This window comes from Orcinus orca, chromosome 10 (assembly GCF_937001465.1).
Source record: "Orcinus orca chromosome 10, mOrcOrc1.1, whole genome shotgun sequence".
NCBI classification, from domain to species: domain Eukaryota; kingdom Metazoa; phylum Chordata; class Mammalia; order Artiodactyla; family Delphinidae; genus Orcinus; species Orcinus orca.
Window position 1 is genome coordinate 51,263,454 of NC_064568.1, and position 16,865 is coordinate 51,280,318.

At 38.8% G+C, this 16,865-nt stretch overlaps 1 protein-coding gene across 9 annotated transcripts in view; it reads left to right on the plus strand.

Moving 5' to 3' along the window:
• Window positions 1-16,865, plus strand: part of UBP1 (upstream binding protein 1) — a 70,471-nt gene that overhangs the window by 27,243 nt on the left and 26,363 nt on the right. For 7 of the 9 annotated variants that reach the window (XR_004476764.2, XR_004476763.2, XR_007479686.1 and 4 more), the window contains 2 exons: window positions 12,614-12,664; window positions 16,714-16,790. Coding sequence is in view for 6 of the 9 variants with exons in the window: in XM_033405485.2 (XP_033261376.1) it covers window positions 12,614-12,664; window positions 16,714-16,790 (128 nt within the window). In the remaining 3 variants the exon portion in view is untranslated. The remainder of the gene's footprint in view (window positions 1-12,613; window positions 12,665-16,713; window positions 16,791-16,865) is intronic. The other 2 variants (XM_033405486.2, XM_033405488.2) reach the window with 1 other exon arrangement.

Below are 16,865 nucleotides of genomic sequence, written 5' to 3' on the forward strand. Positions count from 1 at the left end.
TTTTTACAGAAGACTTTCCTGAAATATATAAAGAGAATCAGGCATAGATATGGAAAATAAAAATGATTGATTTTTATCTAGGAATTCCAGTAAAATTCCATGGATATTTTTTAGCTGGGTGACATTGCCCTGGGAAGTTTCTGCAAAGTATGTAAAATGTGTCTCAGTGACCCATTTTAGTATAGTGTCATCTGTGCATCAGCTTTAACAGTGTGACTGTTAAATATTGACATAATTTACTCCTTAGTCTTCCTGTTCTTAGGAGTTAGATTTTTATTCAGATTTACTCATGAGTTAATTTACTTATCTTCAAATGAACTCTTCAGCTCCACCAAGGGAAAATGACTCATCATGGCAGTGTTGCCTTGTTTATCAAAAAAGGATACAGAAGCTTTATAAAGAAGGGATTAGATAGGGCACTTGAAGTTGTTCTTCATCAGCACAAGTTTTAATTCCTTTAAGCTTCCCCACTCATTATAATAAGTGAGAGGGAAATTAAGCAGTCACTTTTTTCTCTGTTACTTGGAAATAATAGTGACAGTGAAAGCACAGTTATCCCCACTTTATATTAAAGCTTTAGAGGGAGTAATTTTTTCCTGCAGCTATCTTTTTAGATTGACCATACTTTTTATAGGGACTTAAACCCAGAGATTTCTAATTCCAAACCTCATTTTCTTAACCACTGAGTCTCTTTACTAGAATAGTTCCAGTGTTTTCTAACTTTTCAGTTAATGGTCACCATTTAAAATTTAACAGTGTAACTAAATGATTTATATACATGGTTCAAAGTTCAGAAGGTATGAAAGAGTATACAATAAAACTCTTCTGCTCGCTGGCCCCAAGTAGCCATTGAATTAGAACCCTTTTTAGACACCTAAGAAGATTGTAATCCTGTTAAATGATACCCTTTGTATAACAAAAATATTGTATCATTAATTTATTTATTCCAATAAACTTATTCTGTGATGACTGAATTATATGCTTAAGCATAGTTGTGGTGAATATATTGATCTTGTCACTAAAGGATGAAATTTAAGAGAGAACTTCCATCCCTAAAGTAATGCCTGGTAGAAGAATGAGATAGAACTGCCCAGGATATATGCACCTCTGCTGCATACGGGACGTCTTTACACACATTATTCACATACCTTTTTGTTCCTTTTAAATGTGTCAGCTCGTTACAGTGACTGGTGATTTAAATGTTTTTCTTCATGTAGCGGGGTGAGAGGTAGAGGGCAGCAGTGAGCGGTTGTCATTAGCTGTCTCTGGGGCCAGGCTGCCTGTGTTTAGATCCCATTACACCACTTGCTTGTCCAGGCAATTTCCTTTAATAAAATAACCCCCACCTAAGGTAGCTGAGAATTAAATTGAGTTAATATGTGTAATGCACTTATAAGGTGGCCAGCACATAGGAAGCACAACACTAGCGTTTGCTGCTGTTACTATTATTTATAACTAGATAGCTTTAATGGTTTCTGATTGTACTGGAAAACCAAGTGGTTAGACCTTGGCTGATGTGTTAGTTTCCTATGGCAGATAGATGAGCAATTTTTACAAATGGTTAGAATGCAACCCTGGGACTAGATACCTGTGTAATGACTCAGGATTTTTGCCAGGTTTGTTGGCAAGTATGATTACAATCTTTTTTTTTTTTTAATTTATTTTGGCAGCATTGGGTCTTCGTTGCTGTGCGCGGGCTTTCTTTGGTTGCGGCAAGCTGGGCTTTCTTTAGTTGCGGCAAGCTGGGCAGGGCTACTGTTCGTTGTGGTGCAGGGCTTCTGTTGCAGAGCATGGCTTCTAGGAGCGCGGGCTTCAGCAGTTGTGGCTTGTGGGATCTAGAGCGCAGGTTCAGTAGTTGTGGTGCATGGGCTTAGTTGCTCCGAGGTATGTGGGATCTTCCCGGAACGGGGCTCGAACCCATGTCCCCTTCATTGGCAGGCGTATTCTTAACCACTGTGCCACCAGGGAAGTCCCTACAATCTTTTAAATAAGCCTGTAGCAGAGTTTGTTTGTTGTTTGTTTTAATATTTATTTATTTGGCTGCATCGGGTCTTATTTGTGGCATACGAGATCTTTCGTTGCAGCGTGCAGGCTCTCTAGTTGTGGCGCGTGGGCTCTAGAGCGGGCAGGCTTAGTTGCCCTGTGGCATGTGGGATCTTAGTTCCCTGACCAGGGATCAAACCCACGTCCCCTGCATTGGGAGGTGGATTCTTAACAATATTGACCACCAGGGAAGTCCCCCTGTAGCAGAGTTTTGAACTGTAGAAATAACATGTTTGCACTGCTTAGCAACTGTGGCAGGTAGAATAATGGTGCCTCGAAGATGTTCGTATCCTAATCCCCAAAACCTGTGAATATTTTAACCTTATACCAAAAGGCACTTTGCAGGTATGATTTAATTAAGGCTGTTGAGATGAAGAGATTATCCTGGATTATCCAGGTGGCCCAGTGAAATCACAAGGGTACTTAAAAGTGAAAGAAGGAGGCAGGAGAGGCAGGAGTCAGAGGGAGATTTGAAGATGAAGGAAGACTGCCACAAACTAATGGATGTAGGCTACTTCAAGAAGTAGATAAAGTCAAGGAAGTAGATTTTCCCCTACAGCTTCCAGAAGGAATGCAGCCTGCTGACAGCTTCATTTTAGCCCACTAGACCCGTTCTGGACTTCTGAACTCTAGAACTGTGTGATAATAAATTTGCATAGTTTCAAGCCACTGAGTTTGTGGAAATTTGTTACAGCAGCAATAGGAAACTAACCCATCAACCAAGGCAAATGTGTACTATGTAGATGATCTCCAAAGTGGTGCATAATGAGCTACTGTTGTGTATCAGAGCTGTTTCCATAGTGTGGCTGTCATTTACTCTTAAGATTTTAGACAGAAACACTCTGCATACTATAGTACTTACTGCCTCCTAGCTTATCTCTGAAGGCCCAGTCAAAGCTGGGTCTTGAAATGGGCATCTAATGAACCCTGAGCCCTTGCACGCATGAGTGTGTGTGTGTGTGTGTAAATGTGCACATATATGTATATTCAAATATATGGACTGTATACACATGTGTAATGAACATACATGAGGATAAGTGGATTTGTGGAGCATGTGTGTGTATTGGAGTGAGAGCTATCCTAGACTGTTACAGGATTTACAATCCTGTCAAATAATAAATGACTATTTAATGAATTTTGGTTGCTTATAAAGGAATCATAATGTAATTTACTTTAAACAGCTTTAGAATGACTTAGTTCTTAATTTTGGCATAGACAAGTTATTCCCAGGAGAAGGTCCCGAATGCTTTGTGCTAGAAACAGCATTGACTGACTGGATATTTGTAGCTTTGCACAGAGCAGTGGTCTCCAACGACACCATGCATTGGGATCACCTAGAAGACTTGTCAAACATGATTGATAGAGTTTCTGAGTCAGTGGGTCTGGAGCGGGGCTGGAGAATTTGTATTTCTGACGAGTTTCCAAGTGATGCCGATGCTGCTGGTCTGGAGACCATGCTTCAACTTTTTATTACTTTGAATATTCAGGCAAATATGTGAGCGTCCCCTCACCACCACTTCTTATAGACAGATTTCCTCAGAGGAGCGTTGACACATAGGTGGGGCTGTAGCTATTCTTAGGCCATAGCTTGGTCACTCCTAGTAGCCTCCCCTTCAAGCTCATTGCTCACCTTCTGCCTCCGGAGCAGCTGTTGCTAAAGAATATTTGCCATTGTGTAATACCATTGTGCAACATAAAGAAAAATAATCTTGTGTAGTCTTAACTTCATCTCAGGTAGAAATTGGAACAAGTACTGATGCTTTAGAGTGTCGGTTTTTGTACTGTTTTGAATGATAGAAGTACAGAGTTTAAAAGCTGTATTTGTGTTTTTCTGGTTATGCCTGGGCAGCTGTCCTTTTCAGCTCTTAGGTAATGAGAAAACTTAAACCTCTAACTTTTCTAAAAATTATTAAATATTTATTTATTTGGCTGCATCGGGTCTTAGTTGCGGCATGCGGGATCTTTCGTTGTGGCGTGTGGGCTCTCTAGTTGTGGTGCGCAGACTCTGGAGCGCACGGACTTAGTTGCCCCACAGCATGTGGGGGTCTTAGTTCCCCGACCAGGGATCGAACCCCATTGCCAGCATTAGAAGGCAGATTCTTAACCACTGGACCACCAGGGAGGTCCCTAAACCTCTAACTTTGTGGAGTAAAAAAACTGTAGTTCCAATGTGGAGCCACAGAAAGGGGAGTAAGCAGTTGCCTATCCCTTTGGGCAGGGATCTGGCTGGAATAGGCTGCCCCTTGTCCAGTAGCCCCAGCTGAATCCATGATGCTTCCCCACCATGATATGAGTGACACGACTTCTTGTTTTCTGGGGTTTTTTTAATAGGAATATCTTACTATTCTGTTTTTTTTTTTTTTTTTTTTTTTGCGATACGCGGGCCTCTCACTGTTGTGGCCTCTCCCGTTGCGGAGCACAGGCTCCGGACGCGCAGGCTCAGCGGCCATGGCTCACGGGCCCAGCTGCTCTGCGGCATGTGGGATCTTCCCAGACTGGAGCACGAACCCGTGTCCCCTGCATCAGCAGGCAGACTCTCAACCACTGCGCCACCAGGGAAACCCGCTATTCATTTTTATTTATTTAATTTATTATTACATTTTGGCTGTGTCGGGTCTTCGTTGCTGCGCACAGGCTTTTTCTAGTTGCGGCAAGCGGGGGCTACTCTTTATTGAGGTGCATGGGCTTCTCATTGCAATGGCTTTTCTTGTTGTGGACCACGGGCTGTAGGTGCACAGGCTTCAGTAGTTGCAGCACATGGGCTCAGTAGTTACAGCACACAGGCCTTAGAGCATGCAGCCTTCATTAGTTGCGGCGCACAGGCTCTAGGGCACATGGGCTCAGTAGTTGTGGCTCATGGGCTTAGGTGGTATGTGGGATCTTCCCGGACCAGGGATCAAACCCGTGTCCCTTGCATTGCCAGGCTAATTCTTAACCTCTGTGCCACCAGGGAAGTCCCATGAGTGAGACTTCTGATCTTAAACCGTTGATTTATTCCAGATCAGCTTATTGCTGCTATTAGATCAGAAATACCTGTTCATATGGAGGCCAAATTCTACTTGGAGCACCCTGTTAATTAACCAATATTAGCTACCTTGCAAACAAGTTTTAGGTCTAGGAAATAAAGTAGCATGTCTATTGGATTAAAAATACTGTTAAATGATTGACGCTTCAAAAAAGAAAATATATTTTTTGGTAAGTTCGTTTTACACTGTGGTAGATTTCCTTGAGGTTAGCTTTGGTTCTTGTTATAGATTAAAGTTCTGTATTAGGACCTTAGAAATAAATGCTTTGAACTTAACCAAGGTGGTTCTGTCACACCTTGGGCTCCATTTTGCTCTAGAGTCCATCTTACACTCTATATTCAAAGGTAGGTGGGGACATGAACTCATAGCACTTACATTTTTCAATTCTGTCAGTGCTTTTGCTTTTCTAAGCCAAGAAAGGAGTAAACAAATCCAAACATGACAGGTAAATTCAGAAGATAAAGCTAAAAATAGGACTAGTAACTTTTAGAGTATTGCAGTTTGTGTTAACTTTATACTTCGTTGGTAGTGGGACCTTTTTAACATTTCATTTGGAACCTAGACTAACATTTCAGGAAGTTGTTTTATTAGGAGAATTATGGAGGGGGATCAAATAGAAGGAGAAATTGAACCAATAAAAGTCTGGTAGTATATCAATGGATATTGCCATTGAGTAAAACTTGGTAGGGAGGGATTTCTAAATAGTGGGAGACATGGGATAAAACTGAAGAAGGAAGAAAGCTAGGACATATATAGTTTCCAACAGGGAAATCATTTGAAGCATAATAAGTGTTACAGAGCCTTTTTTAAAAACCTGCTTTTGACTTCAGAAGAATAAAAATCTATAGTGCTTTAATACAGGAGCAGCCAAGCCTGAGATCTGTTCGTGGAAACAGATTGAACTTTATATTGAGCACAGAAATATCCTAAGGTTGAGGAGGAAAAATAATACAAAAGAAGATAATACAGAAGAAGATAAAATAATACAAAAGAAGATAAGGCACATTGAGATTTCTTCCTTTGATCTTTTTCAATCCTTAGAATTTTGAGTTTTTGAGGACCACAAGGGAATCCTGGCGAGAGAAGTTCTCCCTCCCTCCTTGTGCATTTGGTCCACCTCCCATCTCACAGACTGCTTTTCTTTGGGTTATTCTCAGATTTATAAATCAACTTGGTAAAATGTATGCAATTGCACTCCTTGATTTTCTCTCTGAGATCTGCTTCTTGTGATCTTCCCCATGTCAGGAAGTTCCTTAGCCAGAAATCTGGAGTAACCCTCAGCTGCTCTTTCTCTCACACTTTAGTTAATATACCAGAAAATACATAGGCTCTACCTTCAGAATCTCTCCAGAGTGACAACTGCTTCTTAAACCATCTCCACCTCTACTGTCCATAGATAAGAGGGACTGTTTCCCTTTAGCCACGACATCTCAAACTGAGAGATTCATGCTAATCTGATAGGTGAAAAGCCATTTCAGTATGGCTTTAACTTGCATGTCTCTGATGGAGTTCAAATGTCTGAATGTCTTTTTTTTTTTTCTTGGCCGTGTGTCGCTTCTTGCGGGATCTTATTAGCTCCCTGACCAGGGATATAACCCGGCATCCTGGCAGTGGAAGCATGGCGTCCTAACTGCTGGATCACCAGGGAATTCCCAGACGTCGAATGTCTTTTTCTTTCTTTTTTTTTAAAATAAGTTTATTTATTTATTTATTTTTGGCTGCGTTGGGTCTTCGTTGCTGCGCGCAGGCCTTCTCTAGTTGTGGCGAGTTGCAGTTGTTATGGAGCTTGGGTTCTAGGTGTGCGGGCTCAGTAGTTGTGGCGCATGGGGTTAGTTGCTCCACGGCATGTGGGATCTTCCCAAACCAGGGCTCGAACCCGTGTCCCTTCCTTGGCAGGTGGATTCTTTAACCACTGTGCCACCAGGGAAGCCCTTGAATGTCTTTCAGTATGTTTAAGAACTGTTGGCTTTCCTTCTTTTGTGTGAAGTACATGTTCATGTCATTTGCTCATTTTCTGCTAGGGTTGTTGGGCATTTGTTAGCAATTTTGTAAGAGTTCTTTTCCTTTGGTACTAGGGAGATTAGCCCTCTGTGACTAATGTGAGGCGCAAATATTCCCCCTCTTGATAATCAGAATCCCTGAGTCAAAAGATGCAGTGTTTAACTTGTTAACAGGTGCAAGCAGACTATCTTTCAGAAACAGTTTATCAGTTTACATTTCCCCACATTTTATGTGCTTATTTCTCCCCCATCTTTACCCACTTAATTTTTTAAATTAATTAAACAGTTTTTTGTTGATCTGATAATCACAAACATTTTGTTAGTTTTTGTGTCCTAAATTCTTGAGGTTGAGTGTAATTTCAGATATGTAATGCTGTATTTATCAATGATATCTATTCATTTGCTTTTAAAAAATCTTTTATTTTTTAACTTTTTAAATTGAAGTATAGTTGATTTACAGTGTGTTAAATACTGCTATACAGTAAAGTGATACAGTTATACAGTTATACACAGACACACGCATATATATATATATATATATATATATATATATATACACATTCTTTTTCATATTCTTTTCTGTCATGGTTTATCACAGGATATTGAACGTAGTTCCCTGTGCTATATAGTAGGACCTTGTTGTTTATCCATTCTATATATACTAGTTTATATCTGCTAATCCCAAACTCCCAATCCCTCCCTCTCCCACTCCCGTCCCCCTTGGCAACCACTAGTCTGTTCTCTATGTCCGTGATTCTGTTTCTGTTTCATAGATAGGTTCATTTGTGTCATTTTTTAAAGTCTTTATTGGGGCTTCCCTGGTGGTCCAGTGGCTAAGACTCCATGCTCCCAATGCAAGGGGCCTGGGTTCGATCACTGGTCAGGGAACTAGATCCCACATGCTACAGCTAGGAGTTTGCATGCTCCAACTAAAAGAGCCCACATGCCACTACAAAGACCCAGCAGAGGTCTTATTTAAAAAAAAAAGTCTTTATTAAATTTATTACAAAAAAAAAAAAAATTTATTACAATATTGCTTCTGTTTTATGTTTTGGTTTTTTGGCCGCGAGGCATGTGGGATCCTAGCTCCCTGACCAGGGATTGAACCCACAGCCCCTGCATTGGAAGGCAAAGTCTTAACCACTGGACCACCAGGGAAGTCCCCTGTGTCATATTTTAGATTCCACATGTAAGTGATATCAGATGGTATTTGTTTTTCTCTTTCTGACTTACTTCACTTAGTATGATAATCTCTAGTTGCATCCGTGTTGCTGCAAGTGGCATTATTTTGTTCTTTTTTATGGCTGAGTAGTATTGTATTTTATCTATTTACCACATCTTCTTTATCAATCTGTCTGTTAGTGGACATTTAGGTTGTTTCCACGTCTTGGCTATTATGAATAGTGTTGCTGTGAATATAGGGGTGCCTTTATCTTTTTGAATTATGGTTTTGTCTGGATATATGCCCTGGAGTGGGATTGCTGGATCATATGGTAATTCTATTTTAATTTTCTGATGAATATCCATACTGTTTACCATAGTGGCTGTACCAGCTTACATTCCCACCAACAGTGTAGGAGGGTTCCCTTTTCTCCACACCCTCTGCAGCATTTGTTATTTGTAGACTTTCTAATGATGGCCATTCTGACCTTTGTGAGGTGGTACCTTATTGTAGTTTTGATTTGCATGTCTCTAATAATTAACTATGTTGAGCATCTTTTCATGTTCCTACTGGCCATCTGTATTTCTTCTTTGGAGGAATATCTCTATAGGTCTGCTGATTTTTCGATTGGGTTGTTTGTAAATTTGGTGTTCAGTTTTATGAGCTATTTGTACATTCTGGAAATTAAGACCCTGTCTTTTGCATTGTTGGCAGATATTTTCTCCCATTCTGTAGGTGGTCTTTTCATTTTGTTTATGGTTTCCTTTGCTGTGCAAAACGTTGTAAGTTTGATTCGGTCTCATTTATTTTTATTTTTATCTCTGTTGCCTTGGAAGACTGACCTAAGAAATATTGGTATGATTTACGTCAGAGAATATTTTGCCTGTGTTCTCTTCTAGGAGTTTTATAGTGTCATGTCTTTTAAGTCTTTAAGCCATTTGAGTTTATTTTTGCGTACGGTGAGAGGGTGTGTTCTAACTTCATTGATTTACATATGGCTGTCCAATTTCCCAACACCACTTGCTGAAGAGCCTGTCTTTTTTCCATTTTATATTCTTGCCTCCTTTGTCGAAGGTTAATTGACCGTAGGTGTGTGGGTTTATTTCTGGGCTCACTGTTCTGTTCTGTTTGTCTGTATGTCTGCTTTTGTGGCAATACAACACTGTTTGATTACTGTAGCTGTGTAGTAGTGTCTGAAGTCTGGGATGGTTATGCCTCCTGTTTGCTCTTTTTCATCAGGATTGCTTTGGCAATTCTGGATGTTTTATGGTTCCATATCAATTTAGGATTACTTGTTCTAGTTCTGTGAAAAATGTCATGGGTAATTTGATGGGGACTGCATTAAATCTGTAGATTGCTTTGGGTAATATGGCCATTTTAACAATATTTTTCAAATCCAAGAGCATGAGATATCTTTCCATTTCTTTGAATCATCTTCAGTTTCCTTTATTAATGTTTTATAGTTCTCAGCGTATAAGTCTTTCACCTCTTTGGTCAGGTTTATTCATAGGTATTTTATTTTGGGGGTTGCAATTTTAAAAGGTATTTTTTTTTAATGTTCTCTTTCTGACATTTCATTGTTGGTGTAAAGAAATGCAACTGATTTCTGAATGATAATCTTGTATCCTGGTACTTTGCTGAATTCGTTTATTAGATTTAGTAGTTTTTGTGTGGAGTCCTTAGGGTTTTCTATATATAGTATCATGTCATCTGCATATAGTGACAGTTTTACCTCTTCCCTTCCAATTTGGATACCTTATGTTTTGTTTTCTTGTCTGATTGCTGTGGCTAGGACTTCCAATACTATGTTGAATAGGAGTGGTGAGAATGAGCATCCTTGTCTTGTTCCAGATTTTAGCAGGAAGGCTTTCAGCTTTTCACCATTGAGTATTATATTGGCTGTGGGTTTGTCATAAATGGCTTTTATTATGTTGGGATATGTTTCCTCTATATCCACTTTGGTAAGAGTTTTTTTTTTATCATGAATGGATGTTGAATTTTGTCAAATGCTTTTTCTGTGTCTTTTGAGATGATCATGTGGCTTTTGTCTTTTGTTGATGTGGTGTATCACGTTGATTGATTTGCATATGTTGAACCATCCTTGTAACTCTGGAATGAATCCAACTTGATCATGGTATATAATCCTTTTTATGTGTTGTTGGATTCAGTTTGCTAATGTTTTGTTGAGAATTTTTGCATCTATATTCATCAAAGATACTGGCCTGTAATTTTCTTTTTTCGTGGTATCTTTGGTTTTGGTATCAGGATGATGGTGGCTTCATAGAATGCACTTGGGAGTGTTCCCCCCTTCCAGTTTTTTTGGAAGAGTTTGAGAAGGATAGGTATGAGTTCTTCTTTATATGTTTGGTAGAAGCCATCTGGTCCTGGACTTTTGTTCATAGGGAGTTTTTTTTTATTACAGATTCTATTTCACTTCTAGTGATCTGTCTGTTCAAATTATCTATTTTTTCTTGATTCAGTTTTTGTGGGCTGTATGTTTCTAGAAACTTTTCCATTTCTTCTAGGTTGTCGAATTTTTGGCATGTAATTATTCATAGTATTCCCTTATGGTTTTTTGTATTTCTGCAGTATCAGTTGTTAAGCCTTCTTTTTCATTTGTTACTTTATCTGGGTTCTCTCTCTTTTCTTCTTGTTGAGCTTGGCCAGCAGTTTGTCAGTCTTGTTTATCCTTTCAAAGAACTGGCTCTTGGTTTTATTGAATTTTTTTTCTATTGTTTTTTATTTTTTTCTTAATTTATTTCCTCTCTGATAGTTATTATTTCCTTCATTCTGCGACTTTAGGTTTTGTTTGTTCTTCTTTTTCTAATTCTTTTAAGTGATAGGTTGTTTGAGATTTTTCTGTTTCTTGAGGAAGGCCTGTATTGCTGTGAACTTCCCTTTAAGAACTGCTTTTGTTGCATCCCATAGATTTTGTATGGTTGTGTTTTCATTGTCATTTGTCTCAAGGTATTTTCTAATTTCCTCTTTGATTTGATCATTGACCTATTGTTTTTTTTAGTACCATGTTGTTTTTGTCTCCATGTAATCGTGTTTTATTTTTCTCATATCTTTTTCTGTGGTTTACTTCTAGTTTCCTGCCATTGTTGTCAGAAAAGATGCTTAAGGTAATTCCTGTACTCTTATTAAATTTGTTGAGGCTTGTTTTGTGCCCTAGTATGTGGTCAGTCCTAGAGAATGTTCCATGTGCACTTGAAAAGAATGTGTATTCTGGATTTTTCGGATGTAATGTCCTGAAAATATCAATTAAGTCTAACTTGTGTCATTTAGGATCTCTGTTGCCTTATTGATTTTCTGTCTAGAAGATATGTTCATTGATGTCAGTGGGATGTTAAATTGTTGTATTGTCAGTTTCTCCCTTTATGTCTGGTTAGTCTTTGTTTTATGTATTTGGGTGTTTCTTTATTAAGTGCATATATGTAAAATCCTCTTCTTGTATTGATTCTTTTATCATTATATAGTGTCCTTTATCTTTCTTTATGGCCTTTATTTTAAAGTCTATTTTTTCTGCTATGGGTATTGTGACCCCCACTCTCTTATCATTTCCGTTTGCATGAAGTATCTTTTTCCATCCCCTTACTTTAAATCTATGTGTGTCCTTTGCCCTAAAGTGGGTCTCTTGTAGGCAGCACATTGTAGCCTCTTATTTTTTAATCCAGTATGCCACTCTTTGTCTTTTGATTGAAACATTTAGTCCATTGACATTTAAGGTAATTATTGATAGCTATGTATTGGGTTGGCTCAAAAGTTCATTTGCTTTTTTTCTGTAAGCTGGCTTTAGTATTGCTTAGTTATCCTTAACTTCATTTGAAACAATTTTGTTAGACTCTATTGTGACAGCTATCATATCAGTGTGCATTAAAAAAACCATCAAAATTGGTGAATTTTTGTGTAGCTATTTTAATATTGAAGATGGAAGAAAAAAGCAACGTTTCCGCATATTATGGTTTATCATTTCAAGAAAGGTAAAAACGCAACTGAAACGCAAAAAAAATTTGTGAAGTGTATGGAGAAGGTGCTGTGACTTATTGAACATATCAAAAGTGGTTTGCGAGGTTTCGTGCTGGAGATTTCTTGCTGGACGTTGCTCCACGGTCAGGTAGAGAGATTGAGGTTGATAGCGATCAAATTGAGGTATTCATTGAGAACAATCAGTGTTATACCACGCAGCAGATAGTCGACATAAGCAAAATATCCAAATCGAGCATTGAAAATCATTTGCACCAGTTTGGTTATGTTCATCGCTTTGATGTTTGGGTTCCACGTAAGTTAAGCAAAAAAAAAAACTTCTTGACTGATTTCCGTATGCAATTCTCTACTTAAACGTAACACAACTGTTCTGTTTTTAAAACAAAATGTGACAGGCGATGAAAAATGGATGCTGTACAATAATGTGGAATGGAAGAGATCGTGGGGTAAGCGAAATGAACCACCACCACCAACCCCACCAAAGGCGGGTCTTCATCCAAATAGGTGATATTATGTATATGGTGGGATTGAAGGGAGTCCTCTATTATGAGCTCCTTCCAGAAAACCAAACGATTAATTCTAACAAGTACTGCTCCCAGTTAGACCAACTGAAAGCAGCACTTGACAAAAAGAGTCCAGAATTAGTCAACAGAAAACACATAATCTTCCATCAGGATAACACAAGACAGCATGTTTCTTTGATGACCAGACAAGAACTGTTACAGCTTGGCTGGGAAGTTCTGATTCATCTGCCCTATTCACCAGACATTGCACCTTCAGATTTACATTTATTTTGGTCTTTACAAAATTCTCTTCATGGAAAAAATTTCAATTCCCTGGAAGACTATAAAAGGCATCTGGAACAGTTCTTTACTCAAAAAGATAAAAAGTTTTGCAAAGATGGAATTATGAAGTTTCCTGAAAAATGGCAGAAGGTAGTGGAAGAAAATGGTGAATACATTGTTCAATAAAGTTCTGGGTAAAAATGAAAAACGTATCTTATTTTTACTTAAAAACCAAAGGAACTTTTTGGCCAACCCAATGTTTATTGCCATTTTAAACCTTATTTTCCCATTGATTTTTATTTCTTCTCTGTCCCTTTTTCTTTGTTCTTGTGTGTGTGTGTGCATGTGTGTGTGTTCTGATTATTTTCTTTTGTATTGATATTATACTTATGTTCTCTTATTTTTGTGAATCTGTTCTATGTTTTTGATTTGTGATAACCCTGTTTTTCAAGTATGTTAACCCCTTCCTATATCTACTTGCCTTTGATAGTCATATAGGCTCAAGCACATTTTAGGGAGAACAGATTCTACATTTTCTTCCCTGCCCCGCATTTTACAATTTTTTAAATTAATTAATTATTTATTTTTGGCTGCGTTGGATCTTTGCTGCTGCAGGCAGTCCCTCTCCAGTTGCCGCAAGCAGGGGTCACTCCCTGCCGCGGTGCACGGGCTTCCCATTGCAGTGGCCTCTCCCATTGTGGAGCATGGGCTCCAGGTGCACAGGCCACAGCAGTTATGGCACGTGGGCTTAGCAGCTGTGGCTCACAGGCTCCAGAGTGTAGGCTCAGCAGCTGTGGCGCACAGGCCCAGCTGCTCCGCAGCATGTGGGATTCTCCCAGACCAGGGCTTGAACCTGTGCCCCCTGCATTGGCAGGCAGATTCTTAACCACTGCACCACAAGGGAAGCCCCCATTTTACAATTTTGATGTCCTCTTTTACATCTTCATGTTTATCCTTTTGCTGTTCATTGTGGTTATCATCACTTTCACAGAAATTTTTTAATCTTTTTAAATCTGTACTAGCTCATTTAAATGATTTATTTTCCAGTTGTGATTTTCTCTTTCCTATAGATTCTTCATTTCTGTTTAGGGAAGACCTTTCAATATTTCCTTTAGGATGGGTTTAGTATTGCTGTATTCTTTTAGTTTTTGCTTGTCCGAGAAATTCTTTATCTCTTCTTCTATTCTAAATGATAATCTTGCTGGATAGAGTATCCTAGGTTACACATTTTTCCCTCTCAGAACTGAATATATTGGGTTGGCCAGAAAGTTCATATGGGTTTTGCCATAAGACGGTACGGGGAAACCTGAACGAATTTTTTGGCCAACCCAATATCTTGCCACTCCCTTCTGGCCTGCAACGTTTCTGTATAGAAACCAGCTGATAGTCTTATGGGGGTTCCCTTGTAATGAACTCTTGCTGCCTTTAAAATCCTCTCTCTTTAAGTTTTGCTGTTTTTGTTATAATATGTCTTGGTGTAGGTCTGTTTTGGATTTATCTTGTTTGGGACCCTCTGTGCTTCCTGTACCTGGATATCTGTTTCCTTCTTTAGGTTTGGAAACTTTTCAGCCATAATTTCTTCAGATATTTTTTCAGTCCTCTTTTCTCTTTCTTCCTCTTCTGGAATTCCTAGTATGCATAGGTTGGCATGCTTTATATTATCCCATAGGTCTCTTATGTTGCTTTCATTTTTTTTTTTCATTTGGCTTTCTGTCTTGATTGGGTGGTTTCCATTATTTTATCTTCCAGTTGACTTGTTCTTCTGCATTATTCTTTCTGCTATTCATTGTCTTTATCTCAGCTTTCACGTCTGCAAATGAGTTTTCTAATTTTTCTTGGTTCATCTTTATAGTTTCTAGCTGTTTTTTTTTACAGTAATCTGCATTTCTGTCAATAGCCTTTCTTAATTCCTTCAGTATTTCCATTGCCTCTGTTTTGAAATCGGTGTCTTAGACTGAAGAGGTCTGCTTCATTGTTTGTTCTTTCAGGGTAATTCTGTTGGTCTTTTAACTGGGAGTGGTTCCTCTGCTGATTCATTTTACTTGTGTTTATCTTACTCTGTGAGTTTAGGAGAAAGTTACCTACTTTGGTCTTAGAGGGCTGTTTATGTGGGGGTGTCCCTGTGTAGCTTGTACGTGTTTAATATATTTGGTACGAGGCTGTTTTTAGTATGGATGCCTGTTGCCTCTTTACTCAGTGTGTGCTGGTCATTACCCCCGAGAGGGGCGGGGTGTGTAGATGCCATGGCTGGTGTCTGGTCTGGCAGCGGCTCAGGCACACCCTCGGAGCACGCAGTGGGGGCAGCAGCAGCTCGTGACCACTCCTGGGGTCTGGGAGGGTGGCAGTAGGGGCTCGTGACCACTCCTGGATATTCGTTTCCGTTTTTAAAGAAGTTATTGTTTATTCTTTTTCCAGGTTCAGATCCATTGTTAAGTATGCTGCAGATTTAACTTTTTAAAAAATCTCTCTTACCGTAAGGGTGTTTTTAGTTTAATCTCTCTCAGTGTGTTGAATGAATTTGACTGTTCCTTAGTGGTGTATACAGCAGTTGTTTTCCTTCACCAACCTTGGAGTGATTTAGTCTTATTTTGGTAACTTATGTTTTGACCCTATGATCTTGTACTCTTTGTATATTTTTGTAAGCCCAGTGGAGTGTGGGCAAGGTATTGGTAGTTTATTATAAAGAGCCTCAACTTCATGTTACTAGAAGCACTCTTTAATTACTGCTAATTTTCTGCATATCAAATTATGCTGTCATTTTTATTATTTAATGGCAGGTAATCCAAACATCTTTTTTGTGGATTTGGAGCATATTACTAACTCTTGGCAGCAGCAGCTTATTTTCCTAATTAAATAGATTGGTGTGTGAGTTTCTATTCGTGTTTTTTTTATGGACCCTAATTGAGCAGTGACAAGATGTGAGTTGGGTTCATTGGACACAAGGGAGAAAGCTCCAGGATTATAATTTGACCTTAGTTTACACAAAAACCTGTCCACAAATGTTCCTAGTATCATTATTCATAATAGCCAAAAAGTGGAAATAACCCAGATGTCTGTCAACTGTTGAATGAATAAACGAAGTGTGTTGTATGCATTCAGTTGAATAATTTGGCCATAAATAGGAAAGACTGACACATGCTACAACCTGGATGAACCTTGGCAACATTATAAGTGAAAAAGCCAGTCACAAAAGGCCACCTGTTTTGTGATTCCATTTATATCTACTGTCTAAAGCAACCAAATCCCAAGAGAAAGAAAGTAGATTGATGAGTGGTTGTGAGGGGCTGGGGGTGGGTGGATGAGAAGGGACTGCTCACGGGTATGAGTTTTCTTTTTGATGATGAAGGTGCTCTAAAATTAATAGCAGTTTGGGCTGCACAGCTCTGCATTTACTAAAAACTAGTTAATTGTACACTTTAAAAGGGTGAATTTTATGGCATGTAAGTTATACCTCAATAAAGCTGTTATGAAAAATTGGTCTCAGATAATGAGTGTGAGAGGATAATAGGAAAGTAAACTGACTGAGGAACTCTTCAGTCTTCTTTGAGAGTGGAAGGAGGAAAATATGATTTGCAGGGAAGAGAAAGATTAACCTGAGTTTGCTTCTTTAGAATTTAATATTGGGCAGTCGTATGTTTGAGTTGAATTTTTGTTACACAGAGTGATGTTCTTTATATGGTTTGTTTTTGATACACAATTTTTAAAAATAGGTCAGTCTTACGAAATTCGCATGCTGGATAATCGGAAAATGGGAGATGTGCCTGAGATCACTGGAAAACTGGTAAAGGTAAGGACCATCTGTTTAAATTCCTAAAAGATACTGCAGTGACTCAAAAAAGTAGCAGTTTTACTGCAAGAGTTT